At 41.7% G+C, this 23,970-nt stretch overlaps 1 protein-coding gene across 1 annotated transcript in view; it reads right to left on the reverse strand.

The window, feature by feature from the left end:
• Positions 1 to 23,970, reverse strand: part of ZBTB40 (zinc finger and BTB domain containing 40) — a 67,638-nt gene that overhangs the window by 4,728 nt on the left and 38,940 nt on the right. The window contains 10 exon segments of the mRNA XM_031962641.1: positions 130 to 336; positions 1,683 to 2,111; positions 2,462 to 2,630; positions 3,907 to 4,040; positions 4,394 to 4,595; positions 6,878 to 7,014; positions 8,564 to 8,756; positions 13,063 to 13,205; positions 13,798 to 13,993; positions 23,546 to 23,679. Of these exon segments, the coding sequence (XP_031818501.1) occupies positions 130 to 336; positions 1,683 to 2,111; positions 2,462 to 2,630; positions 3,907 to 4,040; positions 4,394 to 4,595; positions 6,878 to 7,014; positions 8,564 to 8,756; positions 13,063 to 13,205; positions 13,798 to 13,993; positions 23,546 to 23,679 (1,944 nt within the window).

Here is a 23,970-nt window from a genome sequence, read left to right on the forward strand (position 1 = left end):
CCTTATCTACAAATAAGTGGATTTTGCAGACAATGAAATGAAGGAGCCCAGAAGGAGCCGCTCACTCTGCAGCAGCTGAGCCCGGCCCCAGGCCCAGGCTCCAGCTCCGTCTAGAGGGGAAGGCTTTACCTTCAGCATGCTTCTTCTTGGTGTGATAGGCCAGAGCAGACGCCTGTGTGAACGTCATAAGGCAGTGCTTGCACATGAAAGGGCGGTCCCCGGTGTGAAGCCGGAGATGGTTCTTCAGGGTCGAATTGGCCGCAAACTTAGCCCCACATTCTTCACATGAAAAAGGTTTCTCATCGAAATGTTCCGTCAGCTTGTGGTACTGCATCCCTAGGAGAGCCATGCCAGAGACCAAGAGATGGAGGCGATTAGTCACCAGCAGAAGCGCCCTGTGAATGGTGGTCCCAGCCAAGTCACCAGAGCCAGGTGGCCTTGGAGAATGGCTCCAAACCCTCTGTGGTTATTGGTCTTCCCCTGCCCACCAAATGGCATCCCAAAGTTGTCTCCCCCCACCCCAGCCCAGTGCCCCTCACTGGGCCCTGTGGTCACAGCTTCCCTCGGGGTCTCTCTTCACCGGAATGCCCATGGTTGCCACCACCAAACGGCCAGTTACAGAGCCCAGGTGGCTCACATCGGATCCTGCTCATAAGGGCCTGGGCTCCCACTCTCTCTAGGGTCAAATGCAAGCACCCAAGTCCTCAGTCTCCCTCTCCCAGTGTGTGATAGTCTTCCTTTGTGCCATCTGGCCAAAGGGGTTCATTTGCTCTCAGGCCAGATGACGTCGGTCCCCTTCATCACTGCTCAGAATCGCCAGCTTCCTTCAAACCCCAGCTCCCTCCCTACACAAGACTCACTCCCCCTAGTTAGTTGCCCCCTCCCCAATGTCACTTTGTACTTGCTTTTTGTACATTTTACACTTATCTGTCAGAGGGAGCACAGTAAATAGGGAGCATGCCTCAGAACCAGCACATGGGTTCAAGTCTCCCCTCTAACACAGAGTGGTCATGTGACCATGTGAGTTAAATCCCTTAACTCAGATCTTCAGTCAGAGACCACCTGGTGTTGCGGCTGTGGGAAACACTGGCCCACCCTCCCTTCCTAGCCTCCTTCTTGGTGCCTCCTGCCCCAGGCGCCCAAGTTCAGGTCCCAATTTTGTTTTTGCATTTTAGATGTGTTTATCCTTGTCCATGGAAGCTGGATGGGGTGAAATAATCTGTGCCAGGCACTCTGTGGACCTGAAGGCACTATGAGGGCTGCCATTATCTCCGTGGCCCCGAATAATCCCTGGCAGCTGCTTAAAAATCACAAATACTTGTTAATGAAAGAACAGCACTCTTTCCAGGCAAGGGCCTCTCATTTTACCCACAGACAGAACTCTCTTGTACAACATTGGTGCGAGGGGCCTCGAGAGCAGCTGCCTGCTGAGCCCCCGCCCCACAGGGGAGGCTTCTTGCTCACCATGCTGGTGAATATCTACGAGAAGGCTGGAGCCCAGGCTTTTGCATGTGAGCCTGTCACTGTACCCCCCTCCACCCAGCCTCTACACTGAGCCTGCAGCCACAAGGAGAAGACCCCGGTGGAGCTCCCCCGTGCCCAGGTCGCCCCTCCCAGAAAGTGTCCGACGGCCTACACCCAGGAGATGAAGCCCAAACCAGGGAGGGGAGAGCAAACTCTACCAGAGGCATGAGCAAACTCCCTCCCGCAGATGTCACAGGTCACGGGGAGCCTCCTCTTCTTCTTCTTTGGGGTGCCTGGCGCCCCCGCCCCACCATGAGCTTCCTGCAGGTGTTTCTCCAGCTCCTTCTTGGAGGCCTTTGTCTCGCCACATTCTTTGCAGGGCACTTGCTTTCCCTGGGCTGCGCGGCAGCGTTTCACGTGCACCTTAAGGCGGCAGTAGAAATGGAAGCTCTTGTCGCAGGCTGTGCAGACGAAGCTCTTCTTAGGGGAGGGGGCGGCGCTGCTCTCCAGCTCCTCCACCAGGGCTGCCCCCTTCTCCTTATCGCTCCCTTCCACAGGCTCATCGGGAGCCCCGGAGGCTTCTCCTTTCCCCTCCAGCACTTTCCACCGCTGGGGAGAGCCCTGCTCCTTGTCCTTAGTAAGGAGACCTGCATGGGAGAAAACGGTCATTGTTTGGGAATCTCTTGACAAGCTGACTTTCATTATGACTTTAAAAATTCATGTGACTTCTTAGGGGAGAGTGGAGATCACCTGGTTTCTAATAAATTCTATTAAAATGTCATCATTAGTTTTATCTTCTAACAAACATGAACTGTGTCCCTTTTTTATCCATGCCCCAAGCCTCCCTCAGGTAGCAAAAGCTCATAAACACCAGTAAATAACTTCGGGAACCAGGCAGCCCATCTCCGGGGGGCCGGCACCTGTCTCCCACAAGGACACAAGGGGAGGAGGGGAAGCCCACCTCACCTCCGGACAGCCCCTACCCCAGGTCTCTTACCCAGGTTCCCCAGCTCTTGCAGGACCGCCTGCAGGCCTGGAAAGATCTCATGAATGGTGCAGAGAAGGCGGCAGATCTCCATGGTGGGGAGTGACTTTTCCTGCACTCTGCTGAGAGCTGCTTTCAGGGAGGCTTCAGGGCTGGCTGGCTCACAGGAAGCACTCAGAATCTAAATGAGGACCAAGGGACAGAAGTTCTTGGTGAATACTGGTGGGGTCTGTCCTGCTTCAGTTTGTTTTTATTGTCTCTTAGGAAGTCTCCTCATCTCAGAGGAGACTAAATTCCGTGTGATTAGCATAATAAAATCCTTTATGTCTTTCAGAAGGCAGAAGCAAAAAAAGAAGCCAAGGGTGGATTAGGGGAAGGACTGTCCTGGTGCTTGGAAGCAATTAAGCACCAGGAGCTCTCCATGAGAAACCTTTCCATGCACAGGGAACCCAAAGAGCCCCTGCAGATGTCTGCTCCAGAGCCTCTCAAAGGCAGCTCAAGGCACAGGCTCTGTGAATTTCAGCTCCTATCCAGAACATCAACAAACTTCTCACAGAACAATTGTCTCCATGGCATTAGGCTGCATGTAGCTCCTTACTACTAGGGACGGATTCACGTTTTTAGCCACTTTATGAAGTACACTGGTTTTAAACATTATTAGAAGGAACCCAAATATTGCAGAAGGCTTAAGTTGGGGCCAAGACTATTCTTTCAAACTTCCCTGTCTCAGACGTTAGGCCTTGCAGTGCAAAGAGCCAGTGTGCTCAGAAAAGCAGGATGAACCACTCACAGATGGCCACATGGAATTTTCATATCGGAGATATTTTCTTTCTACTCTTTTCAAGTCTGTCTAGATAAACCTGGCGTTCCTGGAGGCAGGCATGAGACCAATTAGGGTAGAGAAAAAACAGATCACCTGCAGACAGCTGTCTATGTCTCAAAGAGGTAGTTTTCTTCTCTTAGAGCTCTACAGAAGTTTGTGCCCCACACACGCTTCCCTTCCTCATGCAGAGGTGAATGTGAAGATGACAAGGACTGAAATTCGAGAGGGCTAAAAACCAGAGTGATCCCCACAGCCTCTCAAATGAAAATGAACTAGAAGGGAGCCTCTGTCCCAATTCTGTGTCTGTGAAGGCTTTCCATTCAGGACATCTGTGGTCTTGGGCTGACCCCCCAGAAAGTGGCCCTTTCCCACCTGGTTTTTCCGGGAGGCTGGCCATGTGGTGGCTGGCACTACATGGCATCCCACATGGGCATCCAACATCTGTTCATTCTACAGCTAACCTGGCTCTTGCTAGAAGCCAGAACAGAGCATGTCATCTGCCCGAGATGCTCCATACAATTTGATCGCCCTGCTGCTGAGAGGAGCTGGCCCTGTAGAGCGCAGGGCTGCCTTCCCTCCCCGGGGCTCAGCAGTGAGGCTGGTTTGGGCTCCCTTTGTTCTTCAGCCCCGTTACCTCCTTCACAGCCTCCGCCAGTTTCTCCTCTCCTGGAGTGAGGCACTTTAGCTCAGCTCTCGGCTGAATGGCCTCAGTGATTAGCTTGCCATGTCTCAAGATGATTTCTATAGTAGCATTTTCTGGGGTGGCCACTAAAGAAAGTAAAGGGGATTAAGAAAATCAATAGCACAACCATGAACACCGTATTTACCCTTCACCTTTTCTAAAAATCTACTCTTTGCGCTGAGAACAAGCCTCCATCTCCCGCCTTGAACTGGAAATTTGGAACGTGACAAACTCCACTAATCAAGAGAATAACAAAGAGCTCGAGTTTACAGAGACACTAGCTACCTGGGCATTACAACTTAGCAAATGACTGTGCCCTTTTCCCCGTTCATGCTGCTGTTATCTGGATACTAACCCAAGGGGGTCATTGCCTGGTCCCAGGCCCCACATGGCCGGATTGTCCAGCACGGGCCAGCAGGCAGCAGAGCCCAACATGTACCTGCTTGGAAGAAATAGTCGGCGCCAGGCTCTTTGTGCATCTCCTCCATGAGCAGGTTCAAAGGGCATGGCTCCGCTGACTGGGCCCCCAGCAGCACCTTCCAAATGGCCCTCCCTAACAGGGGCTGTCCTTCCAGCACCGCGGAAACCAGGGAGCCGAAGCCGCCTCGTCCACCGTCGCCTTTCACAAGCTGTTCCAGGGCCTTCAAAACAGGTGCCGAGCGCAAAGATCAGGGACAATGCACTCCATCCCAGTGAATCTGACAAGCATTTATGAAGTGCCGACTATTCTCAAGACACCGTGCTAAATGGGCTGACACCAGGGCACAATCACCAGCTTTCTCTCCTAGGAGTTCCCAGGGAAACTCGGCAATTACACACAAGCGGGGCTGGAGGGGAGCAAGCATCAGGAGACATCCCGAGAAGAGGAGGGTCTGAGCAGAGGGAGGAAGAAGGCAGTGGGGAGGGAGCCAGTGTTCAAGGTCTAGCTAGGCTCCATCCCCTATCAGGGTGAGTTCTCAGCCAAGTGACGCAAAGGCAAAAGGATGCTGGGCAAAGGGGGCACTTGTTCCGCCTCGTCCCTTCCGCCCCCTCCCTGACTTTACTGTTGGGCACTCGGTGTCATGGACTAAGTCATTTCCCTCCCCTCCCTGGGCCTCAGTTGCTTCATGTGAAAAACCACAGGCTGGAATAAAAGCAGGACTTCTCAGCCTTGGTTGGAGACACGGACCCTCCCTTGGGAGCCCTTTAGCTTATGGACTGACTCAAAAGGAGGCTTTAATACATAAAATAAAACCCACAGGGTTACAAAGGAAACCAATTATATTAGAATGCAGTTATCAAAATACTTTTAGAAAATAAGTTCTTCACAGTCCTTAGGGAAGAAGCCCTCAACTAGGCGACCTCTAAAAGGCTTCTAGCCCTAGATCCTCTGACGTTCTGATGGAGCACTGACATTCAATCAAACACACGCTTAGGTCACTGAGGAAGACAGGGGGAGACATCCCACTCCTCTGGTTTCCACAGAGATGGGGACTTTGTATCATCTCCCCTTTGGATCAGAGTCAGACTGTGCTCTGCACACAGTAGGTGTGGGATGAAAATGGTTATATTTGCATTTTGCTACATCTTTGATTGTATAATCCGGGTTTAAACATCAGGTTTTAAGTGACTCAAGGAAAATCAGTTAACCTTTCTAAAACTCAAATTCTTCATCTGTAAAATTACAGGCTTTTTGACCAAAGGAGATTTTAACCTTTGCTGTGTCTTAGACCCCCAAAGGTGATCTGATAAAGCCCTGGATCTTGCTTTTCCAGATTTGTTATCTATGTTCATAATCGAAGGGAATGCTAAATTTCAGTTAAAGGTTAGTGAAAAAAGAAAGATGGAATTTTTTTCCCTATCCAAATTTAGGGACTCCTGGGGAACCTATAAGAATCTCTGCACCAAATGATTTCTAAGGCCTCTTTTTGCCTTCTATCCCTACATCATCACTGTGAAAACTTCTACCATGCCATACTCCTTGTCTGGGTCTGGATCAAAAAGCCACAAGTTCAAATCTGGCTTCAGACCCTTGTTTGCTGTGTGACCTTTGGGAAGTCATTGTCTGCCTCAGTTTTTCTAACTGTAAAACTGAAAAAATAACAGCATCTATCTCCCAAAAAATGTTGAATGAAATGAGATAATATTCTGCATCTTGTAGATACTACATAAATGCTTCTTCTCTTCTCATTCTCTGGTTTGCAGACAGAATTCTTCTCCTTCTCCATATTTCTCCTTCTGCATCTATCAATTATTGAGGAGAGGCAGTAAATATTAATTAAGTACCTTCTATGTGCCAGGTACTGTGCTGCTCCATATTAAGTTCTTTGGGCCTTTGCCTTGCTCTGCCTGGGAGGAATGATTTCTTTCCTCACCTCTGCCTCCTGATTTCCTGAAGTCCTCAACCATCATCAGCTCAAATGCCATCTTTATCAGGAGGTCTTTCCTGGTCTCTCCCATAGCCCATCTCTACTATATATGTCTCATACACAGCCAGTATACACATTGTTTCCCCATCGGATTGTGAGCTGTGTGAAATCTGGCATACACAGTGATCAGTAATGTGCCTAGTGCATAGTAGGTCTTTAATGAATACTTACTGAGATTGATAATTATCAACCAGTAGAGCTCAAATATGGATCAAAGATACTTTTTTCTTTAATATTCTTGGGATTTTTTTGTCTACCTTTTTTCCCCCATAGAATGACTTATATGGAAATGTGTTTTGCATAGTCATACATGTATAACCTATGTCAAATTCCTTGCCTTCTCAATGGGGGTGTGTGAAGGAAAAGAGAAAATTTGGAATTCAAAATTTGATACACGCAAAAAAGGTTAAAATTGTTTTTATACGGAGTTGGGAAAAATAAAATATTAAATAAGAGGCTAATAATGACAAATATCAGAAAACAGACTCACAAACACCCCACCACATCCCTCTTACCTCTCTTTCTCCAGAAGTTAAATTGCTTGCAGATGAGATTACCTTTAGTATCATCTCATCATCAGTGAAAATTTCAGAGAGGTTTTCATGGTACCGTCTCAAGAGCTCAGTCCCATAATCATCAGGGCTCGGTTGGACTGTAAGGATATTATCAAAACAATAATGTTTGATGCAACATGACCTCCTTAAGGGTTTCTCCTGCAGAGACTGAGGGGGATTACAAATGAGAAGAGGGAGAGGGAGTCAATGTAAAATGTTTCATCATCTTCAGAGTTGGATTCAACTCTCATCTTGGGACAGTGAAAACGCATTAACAATCTTGGCCAAATGTCCCTGGGTCCTTATTTATCCATCTTCTGCAAGACTTCAGAGCCCGCTAATAACTGTTCATGCACATGCTGTACTCTATAGTTTACAAAGTGCTTTTTTCTCCAATAACCCAGGAGGTAGGGGATGTCCAGAAGGAATGACACTTCCTACCTCCCACTTTAACAGAAAAAAAAAACAAGACAAAGATTAAATAATTTCTTCACAGTAACACAGCAAGGAGCTCTGTTAATGTTGAGCCCAGAGTTCTTTCCATTATCCCACAATATCTTTTAGAGAAAATAATATTTTCAAAGCTGGTTGTTGACATTAAACCTTCACTCCTTTGAGGTGTAGAAGTTGACCCAGGAATAGTCTGTTATACTCCTAATTTAAGCTGTCTTATTGTCACGAGGGCACTTTCAAGAGTATTAAGTTTGGCCATAATTTTAAAAATTAAGAAAGCAAAAACATGTTAGACTCAAACTTATATGTTTTTAACATTGCCCACTAAAAGATCTAAATAATTTATAAAAGTTTAAAATAGGCTGAACTGTTCTGGATCAGGAACCAGGATCAGTTTTGTTTGAAAAGTACAAGAATTTTTCCTGTGTGAGCTGGGGAAGGCAACCAAACTAAGAATATAGATTTTGAAGCTATGCTAGTGTATCAAGGTTATCATCAAGGGAGAATAAAAAGAGTGAGTTAAAAGATGCAGCATTTGGATTTGACCTCTACCGCCGACCAGCTGTGGGCCTTGATTTACCTGAGGTGTGACCTCTGACTCCCTAGCTCACCTCTTCCCAGAGATCCTTCTTGACTTTCCTCGTTATAACTCCTCTCCTTCCAAATCACTCGGCCTTTATTCTGTATCTTTTTATTAAGTTTCTAGATTTACTTGTGCTCCCCAGGACAATGGAAGCTCCCTGAAGGCAGGGACTGTTCCCATCTTGTCATGGTAACCCCGATGCTTGGTACCATGCCTGGCACACAGCAGATGCTTAATGCATGCTTGTTATTGCTGGCTGGAGCTATCCTGGGCTTATGGGAAGGGGGCAGAGTCTTGGTGCTGCCTCATCAGCCAGGGCTGGCCCAAAAGGTCCAGAGGCTGAGCAGAGGGACAGCTGATAACTCTGTGGTGTCCACACCCTCAAACACACTCTATTTGCAGGGAAACTTGAGAGGGACAGAGGAACTTTCAGGAAGCCCCACTTTGGTTGTGTCCCCTTCTAGTTTCTGTTAACAAGGACCTTTTTCAGCAGCCCCTGCCCTTATGTCCCTGCCTCCAGCCCATACATCTACCCCCCTCTCCAAAGACTGCATGGAGTATATTTTTATCTACTGGGACTCTCGCCCCAAGGTCTGATGATGAATTGCTACCTGTGGTGCTTGACACACTTGCTTGTTTCTGTAAATCTTTCAGCAGAAGGTCCAAGTTGGGAAATGTGATCTTCACAGCCTGAAGGAGTTTAACCAAACTCTCAGCAGTCAATGTTTTCTCTTCAGTCACTCTGTGCAACAAATTTTCCATTGTCTCCTTGGGTGTTCCGCCCTCACAGCAATTCAAAATCACCTGCAGTGGCGGGCAATCAAGCAGACACCAGTCACTGGCAATGCTAAATTTATCTGACACACAACTGCAAACCCCAGCAAGGCTGCATTACAATTCTGCATTGCAAGATGCACTGATCTTCTTCTGCTTCTCTTGGCTCCCTTCCTTCTTCACTTCTCATTGATCCTTATTCTGTCTCATGAAGAAGAGAAACAAAAATGCTTTCTCCCCCCAACGGAAAAGAAATGGAAGAAACTAATTACAAAAAATAAGAGGAATTCTATAAAACAATAGAAACCTTAAAAAAAAACTGAGGGAAGGAGGGAGAAAAGGAAAAGGAAGGAAAATTTGCAGTAAATCTCTTCTAGAAAAACTTACCATCCAAAGTTGACAAGAAACTGATAACCTATTACCACACTCTACAATAGATAAATTGTCAAAGGACTTGGATAAACTGTTTACAGGAGTAGATTTACAAACTAACTAAAATTATACCTAATGATCAAGAAAGTACAAATTAGAACCTTGTGGAATTGGCAACAAAATTTAACTCTGGTGCAAATTTGGAGAAGCAGGAATGCTTGTCATATACACAACACTGTACATTGGTGGAATTATTTCTGGAAAACAATTTAGTGGGAAAGATTAACTGTGAATGATCAATGCAATACAATGCTTTTAATGTAAGTAAGAATAGAGGTCACATAAGAAAATATGAAAAGAAGAAACAATGTTGTAGGGGACAGAGCACTGAACCTGAAATCCAGGAAACTATGCTTAAATCTTGTCTTTGATGTTAGCTGTGTGATCATGGGAAGAACACTTAATATATTTGAATCTTAAGGCAGCTCTTTAAGAAAATCTTAACAAATTCTCACATTGGTGAAATAACAAATTCCTGAACTTTTATCACATGGAAAGACCTAAACAAAAGTTAATTTAAGTAAACATTAAAGAAAGTAAGGCAAGGAAAATAACTGGCTTTGGCTTTAGTGGCATTAAAGGGAAAATGGCCTATTAAAATATAAGGATGAAAGACAATAATTAGAAGGGACATGGAGTAAGTATATTTTTATACACTAGAGGTTCCAATGTCCAGTGTATTTTATATGTTGAAATTACTTTGTAATACAAATGTGTGTATGTACACACACACACACACACACACACACACAAATTTAATGTATATATAATCAGACTGATATTTGAAGTTCTGGATAAATTATTTTGAAACAATACCATGAAATCTTTTTTCCATCCTAAATACATGGATATAATTATATACAAATCTTTTTTTCTCCATTAGCTTGCATTTGGGGAGAATATGTTTACCTGAACACTGACAGAACCTATTAAATGTAAATTTCCTGACATGAACCCTTTCATTCCAAGTTACAGGGAGCTTAGGAGGTCATGACAAAGACCAGTCTATCACAGAAAATGTGACATGTTTTGTGGTTGTTATGCAGTGAATAACTCCTGGAATAGATTATAAAATGGGATTAACTTTATTATCCTACCTCTTTATTTCCTTTCAACCATGATATTTGAGTATCAATCTCTAGGCCTTTTATTAGCAAGCTTTTTTTTTTTTTTTTTTTTTTTTTAATGCACTGTTATTTCTTCTAGTTTCCTTCTCATCTCCTAGTCTCATCCCTGTAGCCATGGTAGCTTCTTTAATCACAGGATCACAGGACTTAGAACTGTAGAAGATCCTAAAAATCATTTAATCCATTTTCCTCATTTTACCAATTGAGGAACTAAGGCTCAGAGAGAGCCTGTCAAGGGTTAGAAAGCTAATAAGGAGCAGTATTGAAGAGACTATTTATTTATTTGGTATCTATTTGATAACAACATACTAAAGAACTGTGATCACCTCCTTAACCCTGTATTCTATGCACTTCTTAATGTATCCCAAAATTATATTAGTTTTTTGGTTGCCGTATCACATGGGTTTTAGTGTCCAAAGATCTCTTTCAGATAAACTATTATGTAGCCAAATTTCTCCACTCATACTTGATGAAACTGATTTTTTTTAAACCTAAGCACAAGACTTTAAATTTAGACTATTAAGTAGCTTATTAGATTTAGTCCCAAATTCTAAGTCTGTGGAAATGTTTTTTGATACTGATTTAGCCATCCAATAGCTTTTCTAGCTTTGTTGTATCATCTGCAAACTTGATAAGCATATCATCTATGCTTTTAACCAGGTCATTAAGAAAAAATATTAACTAGCATATGAGGCACAATCAGGCAATAAACCCCAAAAGACTAACTTCAGGGAATGGTCACTAATTCAACTCCAGATCCACATCCCTCTAGATTATTATCCACTCCAGATTTCTCTTTGTCAACAAGAAAAACATGATAAATGATATCAAATACCTTCCTAAAATCCAGGTAAACTTCTTTAGGACATTCCTTAAATTGACCATTCTAATAGTAACCATTTTGAAAAAAGACATGAATTAACCTTGTTTATTTTACTCTTTAAACTTTTATTGAGACCTCTTGTTTTTATAATCCAATCACTTTCAGGTGTAACCCTTCTTCCTGCCCCTCTTCAACTTGAAAACAGTAAAGCAAAGCCAATATACAGTTAATACTTGCCAGTGGGTGCCATGTTTCACTTCTATATGTCCTCATCTCTTCAATGAAAGAAGGGAGGTACACTGCCCTACTTGCTCTCTAGGACAAAAGCTGAACCCAGCAAGCACAGAGCCTTCCCTTTCACGGGGTTTTGGGAGGCCTGATTTCTTCTCGGTGGAGCCCGCCGGCTGATTTTGATCACACTTTTTTTTCTAGAAGGCCCCTTCCCACTCCTTTTATTAAATCTTTTAGACTTATGAAGAAACCACAGTGAAGCTCACTAGCCTGTTGTCACTTGTCTGCTAAAACAAAACAATCTTCTCACAAGCATAACCAACACAAAAACAAGCCTCTTTATTTTTTCTGGACCTTTCTTGCCAGCCTTCACTCACTGTAAGTACTCCTAGCACTAATTGTTTTTATTCTGATCCCTAAAGAGTATTTCCAAACATATAGCAAACTACAAAAGAGGGATTCCACACGAAACTACAAATATCCATTTCATGCTTGTTCTTAAAAGTAAATATATGAACTATTATAGATTATACTTTCAAAACGGTCCTGCTTACCTGTGCTTCTTTCTGTTTTCTCCTCCACTTAGAGAAATGGAAAGAAAAAAAAAAAGCAACTCCTGTAACAAACAAGCAAGAGGAACCCCAGGTTTTGGTCACGATTTTTTTGCAGCCTTGTGTTCTGTTTGGAGGAGGTCATGGGCTGTGTCCCAAGTGCTTAGGAGACATAGCTGATCCTTAAGTCTTTTAGAACTGCCCTTTTTCACCATTTGGTGTTTTCTATTCCCTTCCTGGGATTATCCTTCCACTTAACATGTCACCCTTCTCTTTCTGTTTCCTTGTTGAATCTGATGTAATTCTACACCAAATTCTGTGTGTCCCTTTCCTTTATTTCTTCTAATAAGAATGTGATTCATCACTCCCTCCACCCATTCCTCCATGTCCATGTACAAGTTCCTTCTATCCCCTTCTTCCTTTTTTTCTGCATCAATGTAGTCCTTTTATTCCTCTTTCTCTTTTAACTCTTAAAGCACCCAGAACAGAATCGATTTGTCCTAGGGCCTTGGGGGATCTAATTAATATTTGTTTTAAAAAGCTGGACTTGTGCATTTGTTGAGGGTCTCTGTTGGCTTCCAAGTTCTTCTAATTATTCTAAAACATTCACCACGATATCTCACACCCAATACATACTCCAAAATCAAATTTAGGGCCTCATATTTATGACCAATCCAAAGTATTATGCATTAAGGAAAATGTTTCCCCAATCTCTCCTTCAATACATTGAATAGGTGTAGTATAATCTGATGGATTGGTACTCAAAAAAGTCCCATCAATATTCTGATTCTTTCTTTTTACTAATAAAATCTTGATCCAGTACAAATAGGTGAAATCAACAATTCATTCCAAATTTGGTTAGACCATTAAGTCATGTCAAGAGTTCTACTTTTCCCCTTGGTATTCCTCATACCGAGAGGGGAAAAGCACTAAGAGGAGCATCTAATAACTAAAATGTCTTTAAAAGAGCTGTTGGCAAAAAAATAAAATAAAAATAAAAACTATAAACTTTTTTTTAAGAACCAAATACTTCCTCTCTATTAATAAAACCATTCTAAAAATCTAAATTTTAAATTCATGTATGAAAAAACCCTCAAGGTATGAGGTTAAGGCACTCAGAGCAGGGGGTCATCTTAAGTAATCTCCCAGATGGGAGATTCCCATTCACTCACCTCTTTTTCCACATTGGTCAGGAGCTCCCCAGGGGCCGTCTCTAGAAATTCCCTAATAGGTCTCATCTGGGTTATGCTCTGGATCAGGTCTTCTTTGTGTTCCAGTAACAGGATGGACAAGGTCTTTCCCTCCTCTGTGCTCCCTGGGGGAGAGAAAATGTTAGAAACACACAAGAGAGACTAGTCAATTTGAAGAAAAATGACAGCTTGGTTTGTCAAGAGAGATCTAACAGAATAGTAAAGCAATCCACAGCTTATTCTGAGCACCGGAATGCAGATACTCTTTTAGCAATGGAAAACACTTTATTATTCTGTTTAAACTTTATAAAAGGAAAACGTTTCATTTTTCTGATGGATCACAAAGCTGCAAAGCCAGCCAGAGGTTAACTTCGAGTTGGCAAGGCCACTGCTTTGTGTCAGTTAGAGAGCCAATTCACCTTGGACACCCAACACATCGATCTGATAGGCCTTTTTATTTTATTTTTTTTTCTGAAGGGCATGGGAACACTGCTGGTACTCTCTCAATTTAAGGTACAAGACCAGTTATCCTAGCAATGGAAAAGCTAATTTTGCTTTTATAGATACATCATACAGCTATGAGAATTGTACACAGCAGAACTCAAATGAAAATCATATGAACAGATAACCAGGCCTATGGGGATAATTAAAGCTGAACTCTGAAAACCCCTTCAATGAACATAACAGACTGACTCAAGTAGATGGGAGCTTTCCTACTTTTTAGCTGCATGTTTTCTCCATCTTCTGGATCTTGCTTTTGTAGTGCCGCTTTTATTTCAGGATGTGTGTCCTGGAATAGCTCCAACAAAGACACCACAGTCTCAACATCGAGGCATTCATTGTTGCTTACTTTACTGAGCATTCTTTTAAATGCTGAGATTCCTTCTTTAGCTTCAAGACACTCCAAGATAGCCTTTTAAACAAAAGATTCCAGGAAGAGTAATCAGCAACCATATTTAATTTCCCTATGCTCTGCCTTGTGGCTTTCTGTACCCTGAGAACTTGACCTCCGTACCCAGGGCTTCTGGAATCCATGCGTCTGGTCTTGGGAGAAGTTAATCCATTCATCATTAGAGCTCCAGCCGTTGGGCCCCACCCTGCCAACCACCTGCTATAAATCTATTGGCTGATCTTAGTTATCAGTTTAGGATTCAGTTCACTATCACCCAGTCATCTATACCCATAGGTCATCCACCATTAGCTTGTAGACCACCGAGGCTCCTCCTCCTGTACTGCCTCTTCAGTCAGAGTATAACAAAATCACAGTACTGATAGAATAGTCTAAATGATTCTGAACTCCAGAAAGTGTCACATTATTTAATTTGAATACAAGTTAAGCCTTGTGGACTTATATGGCGGAGCAAATAAATCTGAGTCAGTGAAATTTCTAAATTACAGCCTATTTCAAAAGGGAGCTGGTTTTATTATTTTCTGATCTTGCACAGTATGGTGCAAAGAGCCTTGGGCTTAGAGCCAGAAGATCTTGGTGCAAGTCCCATCAACTTCACTGGGACCCAAGGTTTTTCATTGAAAAAACGAGAGATTGGATTAGAAAATCTCTAGGATTCCTTCTAAGTCTAAATTTATTATCCTTAACATATCACACAATTATAAAATATTAATGCCAGAAAGGACCTTAGAAATATTTTAATCTAAGCCATTAATTAAAAAAGAAACCATTAAAATACCCCTCAAGTTTTATTGATTCCTAAAAACAAACAAAAAGCCATCATTTCTAGATAGACTACTAGGAATTTTATCTCTAAATTCCCTCCCTTGTAGGAAATAAAATAAGTTTTAAACAAAATCCACAGATAGGAGTGGCCACTCCACACCTTTGATCCCCCATCTCTTTAGTGAAGGAAGGTGGCAAGTTCCCTCAGCTCATCCAGGGTCACAATCAGTCATTATAATTATGCAACATTTGGCTTCATCTTAGTTACTGCATACATTATTCTAGTTCTGCTAAATTCACTCTGTTTCTGGGCTTCCTACATCTGTTGTGCACTAACATTCTCCTGCATTCACATCCTGTCCACTGCCTGCTGCTCTCCAATCTCCCATCTACCTCTCCTGCCCCAGCCCCTCTGCTCACCTCCAGTCTCACACCTCTAACTGCCCTTCACACATCTTGAACATGGCCCACAGGGAACTCATTATCCACCTCCTGGGTCCTCTGAGGACCTACTGCTGCCCGGGCTACCACCATCCTTCCAGGCCCTCAGGCTCACTCTAAGAGTCAGCCTGGACTCCTCACCACCTCTCAACTCCCCCATATCCAAGCTGTTCCCTTCTGTCTCTACCGCTGTAACGGTCTGGTGCAGACCCTCCTCACCGCACGTCTGGCTGCTGCAGTAGCCCATCGATGGGTCTGCCTGCCTCAGCTCTACAGCACTTTTCCTAAAATGCAGGTCCAATCGTGTCCCTACCATCCCCCCTCTCCCTGAATAAACTCCAGCAGCTCCCCGTTGTCTCCAAGAGCAAATGCAAAATGCCTTGTCTGGCATTTAAAACCTTTCCTAGCCTAGCCTCCTCCTACCTTTTCAGTCTTCTTACACTTACTCCTCCACATGTATTATTCCATCCGGTGAGCCTGGCTTCCTGACTGTTCCACAAACAAGACAACCCTTCTCTCACTACCAGGCATTTTCTCAGATTGTCGTCCATACTTGGAGCACTCTCCCTCCTCCACTCTGACTACTGACTTCCCGGCTTCCCTTAAGTCCCCACTAAAATTCCAACTTGTACAGGCAGCCTTCCCCAACTCCTCTCAGTTCCAATGCCTTCCTTTTGTTAATGATTTCTGATTAATCTTGTATACACACTTTGTATCTGTTTGTTTGTATGATTTCTCCCTTATTAGACTGTAAGTTTCTTGAAGGCAGGAATTGCCTTTTGCTTCTCTTTGTATCCCTAGCACTTGCCACAGTAGGTGTTTGATAAATATTCATTGATACGTTAATTCACATATTAATTAGGAGGCTCTTCCTACATATCTGCTATAACACACATTACTTATCCATGTGTGTGTGTATATATATATATGTATATGTATACATATATAATATATACATACATATATATATATATATATAATATATACATACACCTGTACATATACTATGTGTGTATATATGTATGTATGTGTATATGCACATGTGATATTACACAAGCATTATCTTAGAAATCAAGACAAGAATAGAAGTGCTACAAGATGAATATGAAACTATGGGTGTGCGTGTGTGTCCATGGCATAAACATATAAGGAGTCTCAACTGAAACTATCTACCACCCCAAACAAGTGGTTGCCATAGCTTGTTATTCCTATTTCTGAATCTTTCATATCCGTGCCCTGCTCTCCCTTTGGGTAGTCACTCTTATAGGTCAAACCTCTGTTTACACTCCTTGCCCCTTCTACTGAAGTCGCTTTCTAATTGATCTCATTACTTCATCTCTCTCCATTCTAATCTATCCTCCATCAAGCTGCCAAAAGGACCGTGACACTCTCTTGCTCAATAAACCCCAATGGTTCCCCATTACTTCAAAGCTCAGATACACTCCACTGTTTGTCATTTAAATCCCTTCGCTCCCTGGTTCTGACCACTTTTCTGGCTCCATTACACATCTGCCCTTATCCCACTCTATAAAACAGCAAACTGGGCCCTCGGGAAGACCTCACACACCTCCCTTCACCTTCCGGCTGCCTCTGCAGGGACCTCTCCCACGCCTAGACTCCTTCTTACCTTCACTCTCTAGGTCTCATCCCCACCCCTAGAGGTGACTGTCTCCAACAACTATAGGACCACTCCAGGAGGAAAGGAAAAGATAAGGAACTTCAGTGATTGCCCAAGGTGACACAGGTAGCACAGGATTTGAACCCAGGGCCAATGTTCTTTTCATGGTATGCAACTGTCTTCCCTTCCTTCATTATCTATTTTGTCTATTTTTAGGCAGTGCCTGGGAAAGACTGACGCAATGGAACATTACTGGACCAACTTCCAGCCCATTAGTGACCTCCCCAAGTTCCAGGGCCCGGCTTCCTACAACTGTTCCACCACAGTCAACTATGGGCGGCTAGGGGGCGCCACAGTGCACAAGAAGACTCATTTTCCTGCGTTCAAACCCAGCCTCAGACACTTCCTAGCTGTGCCATCCTGGACAAGTCACTTCAGCCTGGGTGCCTCTGTTTCCTCATATGCAAAACGAGCTGGAAAAGGAAATAACCATTCCAGTATCTCCACCAAGGAAACCCTAATGGGGGCATAAAGAGTCAGACAGCACTGAAGTGACTGAACAAGAAATAAAAAGCTAGTTAGGCAAGAGTAGATTTTCAGTACACTCTGTAAGGATTATCTCAGTTTTTAACTCACTGATTAATGACTGATGACATTTGACTGCTAAAGTACCCTAAATCCTCAAGCACCTTTCCTTCAGTAAGTTCAAAATGTTTGACAGCCATTATCTCATTTTAACCAAAACTCCCTCGCGAGGGCTATTGGGAGGAGGGAACATGTACTTTGGATTTCAAACAACAAACATTTCTGAAGGGCCTGTCCTATGTGGGCCTGGTGATAGGGGCTGAGAGATGCCAAGAACCAATTCAAGGGCTCACTGAAATTGGAGCAAAAGCCACTGTGGAATTTCTACTGCCACAGTTTTATGATCAAACGCTATCTAGCCCCAAAGCAGGATATACATAAAGACCCAAGGTGTCTAACAAGGCAGTCACTTGTACACACTGAAGGTAGTTTTAATGCTAATGAAATAATTTTAATAACAATGTTAATTCATTTCATTTGGCAAGGAATTTTAAAAGAAAAAAAAAAAACTAGCAACTTGGCCAGACTTAACTCAAGCATGACAGAAGTATATATATTTAAGTTTTAGATAATCTTTCCTCAAGACAATAAAAAAAAACTATAATTATTTCTTTTATCATAATCTGACAGATTGAACTTGTTTTATGTAAACGGCTGACTTTGCAAGCTTCATTTATAATTTATTGGAGAAAGAAATTATGAGGGAAAAAATTTTATAGCCAAACCCTAAGTCTACAAGTCTGGAAACAGTCTCCTTTTATACCTATGTGCTATTATTAACTACAGATGACCAAGGTTCAGTCATATTTGTGAAATCTAGATAAATGATCCATATCAGTGTTTTCTTGATTTAGATGAGGGTTCAAGATTCAGAAAGACCCTCTATATTGGGGACCGTTGGCTACATTTCTGCAACATCCCTCTTGCTCTCATTTTCATTCTCCACATTATTTTACCTGACCTTCAAGGCCCAATTCAAGTCCTATCTCATTAGCAATCCATGTTCACTTTCCAAATCCCAACTATAAGCTCCCTTCAGGCAAGAGCTGGGTTTATACTCTACTCTCTGCATCATGGAAAACCAATTTGTGCAGAAAGAATACATGACTTTTGTATATGATGGAGTTCATACTGTAAACTGGCATTTATCATACACCAGGCTTTGATCATCGGTCACTGCCAAGACTATGTCTTATTTCAATGGAAATAGGAAAATAAATTGGATATGAAATGAGAAGATCTGGGTTTGAAGCCCTGCTCTGCTATTAACTGTTGATATGACTTTGGGCAGATTCCTTACCCTTTTAGGACTTCAGTTTTCTCAACAGTATAAAGGCGGTATGAGTTTCTAGGGAGTCTCTGAGGTTTCTAAGGAAGAGAAACTTCTTGGCCTCCTCCCACTCCCCAAGCTCCAAAATGGGGTTTTTCATGATCTTTGTTGGCAGAGGCAGAGCGGAGGACTGGGCTCAATGCTCAGTGCATACTTGTGGATTGGCTGATTTTTCATTTCTGTCTGCTACTGGGCTTAATGCTCAATGCATACTTGAGGATTGGCTGATTTTTCATTTCTGTCTGCTACTTTCTCTCTAACAAATCCTATAATCCTTCTAGGTCAGTTCTAAGAATTGTCTTGGACAAGTTCCAGATTAACACAATGATAAACTCTAAATCAGAAACACTGAGAATACACCACCCCACCCATCTCCTGCCATGGAGATGATGGACTTAAATTCCAGAATGAGAGACACATCTTTGGGCGCAGCCAACATGGGAATTTGTTTTGTGGACTTATTAAAGCATTGGGTTTGGGTTTTCTTGAGGAAAGGACAGTGAAAGGGAGAGATGATAAATGCTTGTTAGTTCACAAAATATCTAGGCGGCTGTAAATCTAAAATAACTGTCTATATTTTTAAAGAATGAAGGAATCATTTCAAAATTTTATCCTTTTTAAACAAATTCATTTTAATGGAATTCTACCATTTTGTAGAAAAGACAAGTTCAAATTCCAGCTCTAACAAGTCTTGGCTATGTGAACAAGAGCAAGTTACTTAATTTCTCTGGGTCTCAAGGACTTTTTTTAATACCCTCAATTATGATAGGATCTCTAGGGGAAAGGTCCCAGGCCTGATTAGGGGCCAGGACATTCTGATGGAATCCACTGGCTTATTAACAATATGTCCAGCTGACCATTTTTCCTATCTTTCCTTCCATTTGCTTTCATTTGGGCACCTTAAGTGAAGCAGGTTTGGCTGTCTGTTTCTATACTGCCTCTCTCTTACTGGCAATATATGCCAAAGTCTTTTTTTTACTTCTGCTCTGAGGCTTCTGGAAATCCAGTTCTCCTCATATTGTCCTAACTCCCTCTGGTTTTCTGATTTGAGCTGGTGGCTAAGAGAAGCTTTTATCAGCAATGGCATCTGACTCAGCTCATTATCCTCCCTCTTTCCTCTCCCTTTGCAAAGCTACTCAGCAGTGAAATTAAAACATTTGTTAACTTCATTGCTCAGCAGTAAAGACAAGGTGGCCATCTGGGAAGAGTAGCAGGGGCAGACTCAGGGAAGAGCCGGGAGGCAGGAGCCAGCTGCCTGGACAGCCTGCTCCTGGCTCTCCCTACTAATCCCCAGTGAGAAGCTGCACCACAGAAAGCCAGTTATGGTTGTGGCTCCATCAGCCATCTAAGATGCTCTGGGTTGTCTAGCACAAATAAACTGGGCTCAGATTTATTTCCTGGTGGCCAACCCTCTTCTAAAATAGCTGATCTGCCTAGATGGAAGGCTGTCACATGTTAAAATATGTCAGAGGCTTAGGGGTTAAGTACCATGTGATATAAAAGTCACAACTGTTCAACTCAACACTTAGCCTTTCCAAAAGGGTTGAGGGCTTTAAATGTAAGTTTTCTTGCTTATGAAAAATGAAATAAACAATAGATTTGCCCTTTTATAAAGGTAGTATATTAAACCAAGGGCACTAAGCTGACATCCATCCCTAAAAAAAGGTTGAGTTCTCCATGTTCTCCTTCCACTCCGTCATATGAAAAGACACTTTAATTTCATCATCTGGGACTAAACAAGGATTGCTTCCTTCCTCAAATCCTAGCCTTTCTGTCTGCCCTACGTGCAGACTTTTAATAGGTTGTGATCACATAGATCATATCTTCATTTCCCTTTTTCTTCTTGGGTGCTCTAAAGATCCACTGACCTCACTGTGAAGGATCCCTAGCCCTTTCTCTAGGTTCTACCTCCCTAGCACGAAGTATGATTAGGAATCAGATCATTCCAGCATCTGCTGGACTTTCTAAGAGGATTTATCTTCAGTTATTTGATGAATATCATTAAGTCGATCTATTTTTCGTTTCTAGATGTGTATCAATACTTCTATGTTCCTTCTGGCTGTATTTCTCATCCTGATAATGTAGGGACTCAGAAATAAAGTACAATTGAGCTTTTTTCCTCATCCCTCCAGACCTCATACTAGTAATCTAACTCCCCATAATCATTTCACAACAAATCTGATTTTATACTGTCATGATAGGGAACAAACAAATATACTTACTTGCTAAAGAACATCTTAAAATTTACATAGAAGAGAAAACTTGACTGCCTTCTAAATAAAACTGTGTAAAGGAAAAAAATGACTGAGTCTTAGGCCTTCTATGATCCTATGACCTCAGAGTCTCTCCAGAATTTTGTGGGAAAATTAGGAAAAAATGTAAAAGCTCAGAAATCATCAGCAAAAAGAGGGAAAGCTCTCTCTTAACTCTAGTCAAAGATCTAACATTACTGTGTACATCTAATTCACTAAGAAAATGACAATGGTCAGAAAAAAAGGAAAAATCAATATAAACTATAGCCCCCAAAACAAGAGAAAAATATGAATTTACTCCCAGAAGAAATGCTGCAAAGACATCTCTGTCTAACTGGCAGTGATATTATCCTGAGATAAAGACACCTTCCAATTCAAGGCCTCAGAGACTTCTTAATCAGTCTGGGTTTGATCTCACACCATCTTCAGCAAGCCAGCCTTTGCTCATGTTGCTGCAATCACTGCTTGGAGAATAGATTTGCCACTTTTCATCATCTATCCCTAGGAAATAAAATCAGGAGGACATCAGTGCACGGTGTCCTCCTCAAACTAAGCACAGGGTTGTTTCACAAACTAATTTCAGTGAAGAAATACACAAAACTGTAACAACTAGCAGAGACCCTACTTCTGCTTCCTTTCCTTCAGAACAATGTGTCAAAATACAAGCCTCAAAAAGAGTAAAGTTGAAAGCACTGAAATTTGTAAGATTAATAAACACTTTGACAATTAACAAGATAACAATGAAACAAGCTAACTTCTTTGGAAGATTAAAAAAAAGTCTAGGAAAATAACAAAGAACTAAGTCAAGCAACAATCATCTAATAATCATCTTTCTGACACCATGCTCTAGAATCCTTTCTACCAAAAAAAACATGTAAACAAAAAGGCAAGATTTCTGCTCTCTTGAAAAAGACAGACAATAGTAACATTAAAGAGAAATGGTGGCTCAGACTTTCTCCTGAAATAGCTGGAGAAGACATGGTGATATTTGCCATCTTTAAATAGAAATAAATGTACAGAGCATGGTCTTTCTAAATCTGGTCCTCCCTCCTGCCTTTCCCTCAAACACAATGACTTTACTCTGGGTAATTAGTAGTATCAAGTAATCAAGAATCCCCTGGGCTGGGCACCTCCCCTATGTTTGGACAGTAAATAAAGAAGAAACTTCAAGGGAATTTATTTTTTAAAACTGTAAAACAGTTTTTAAAAGATTATAAAACACTTAAGTCAACATATGCTAATAAAAGAGAGGTACTGGACTAACCAGTCAAGGAAAAAGAACAACTCAAAGGTCCTTTCAGATACAACCCAAAGAGTCCCAGAGAAGTGGGACTCCGGCTATTCCTTTTCATGAAGAAACCATTAAGTTTAGTTATTTTCCAGAGAAAGCTATAATTTATAGTCAGGGAAATAAAAACCAAAACTGATTCCATTGATTTAATTATCTACATCGTTCCAGCAATGAGAACACACGTTTTTCATCACCAGGGATTTATCTGGTGATATACTATATCAGTCAAAATATAAGCGAGCCTCGGGCTGCTCTCAAAATCTGGTGCATACAAAACCTGAATATGGTCTGTAACAATGAAAATAACAGCTAAAAGTAATGATTTTTAAAAATTGTGATAATCAACTGAGATGGACTTGGCTTTTTTCAACAGTGAAATGATTCGAGGCAGTTCCAACAGACTTGTGATGGAAAGAGTCATCCACATTCAGTTGTTTTTGTTGTTTGTTTGCTTTTTTTTCCCCATTTTTTTTTCCTTTTGATCTGGTTTTTCTTGCACAGCATGATGAATATAGAAATATTTAGAAGAATTCTTCTAAATTCTTTTTATGTATTTTGTCATGTATTATGTAATTTAGAAGAATTATACATATTTAATCTATAATGGATTGCTTACTGTCTAGGAGTGGGATGAGAAAGGAAGCTGGGGGAAAATATTTGGAATGCAAGGTTTTGTAAAGGTGAATGCTGAAAACTATCTTTGCATGTATTTGGAAAAATAAAAAGCTATAAAAATTAAAAGTCTCTATTTGAATTGAAAGAAATTTTTTTTAAAAAACCTCTTAATTGGCAAAAACATGTTCAACATACAGTAATTTTATGGAATTCTTTTCATTGTATACTTACATATTTTTTTTACTTCCAAAGAGCCCACACTTTTAGAAGGATGGCCTATCTTTAAATTAATATAGTATATATTATATATATTTATATTCAGAATACTATATTTAGCACATATATTATAGTAAAGAACTCTATTATGATCATATAAGAATAAAAGCTAAGAAAATGAAATTTAACTTTAAGAAAAATCTGCACTATTAGAATATTCTGCATATCTATTTTGCCAGGCTTCATGACAAGCAAAGGGAAAATTGCTAAGTAGAATATAAACTCCTTAAGGGCAGAGACTAATTTTTTTGGTTTTGTTTTGTTCTTCTATCCTGGGGATGCAGGATATTATATCTTACCCATGAAATACACTTCTTACTTGCTTCCTGGATTCCTACAAATTGCTAAGAGTACAACAAGATAGGAAGAAAATGATACATACCTCCTTATGGGGACTTTTAATGTTTCTACATTCATCTAGTCTTTTCAGTACATCCTGGGCAACACAGAGCACTTCAGAGAAGATACTTTCATTTTGCAGAAGAAAATCCAACTTATACATTCTCCTCTCATGCTCTGCATGTAAGAAACAACATCAGTCAGTCATTAATTGAAGGGACTAAGTGGAAGTTTAAGCTGCCTGCAAGTCTTTAGGTCAGACACATCTTTTAACTGCTATCTAGTGTGTCAGGTATAATAAGGACCAGAATGTCACTCACAGCTTCCTCTTCTGTGCCACACTCAGCATGGTTAAAACAATGAGCATCAATCCAAAATGGTACATTGTTGTTGGTCTTACTAATGTTTCTGTTCTCCTGTTTGTCTTTTGTCTTCAGACTGCTGACAGGCCCTCTTCCTACAGCGTGA

Source organism: Sarcophilus harrisii, chromosome 3, assembly GCF_902635505.1.
Source record: "Sarcophilus harrisii chromosome 3, mSarHar1.11, whole genome shotgun sequence".
Lineage (NCBI taxonomy): Eukaryota > Metazoa > Chordata > Mammalia > Dasyuromorphia > Dasyuridae > Sarcophilus > Sarcophilus harrisii.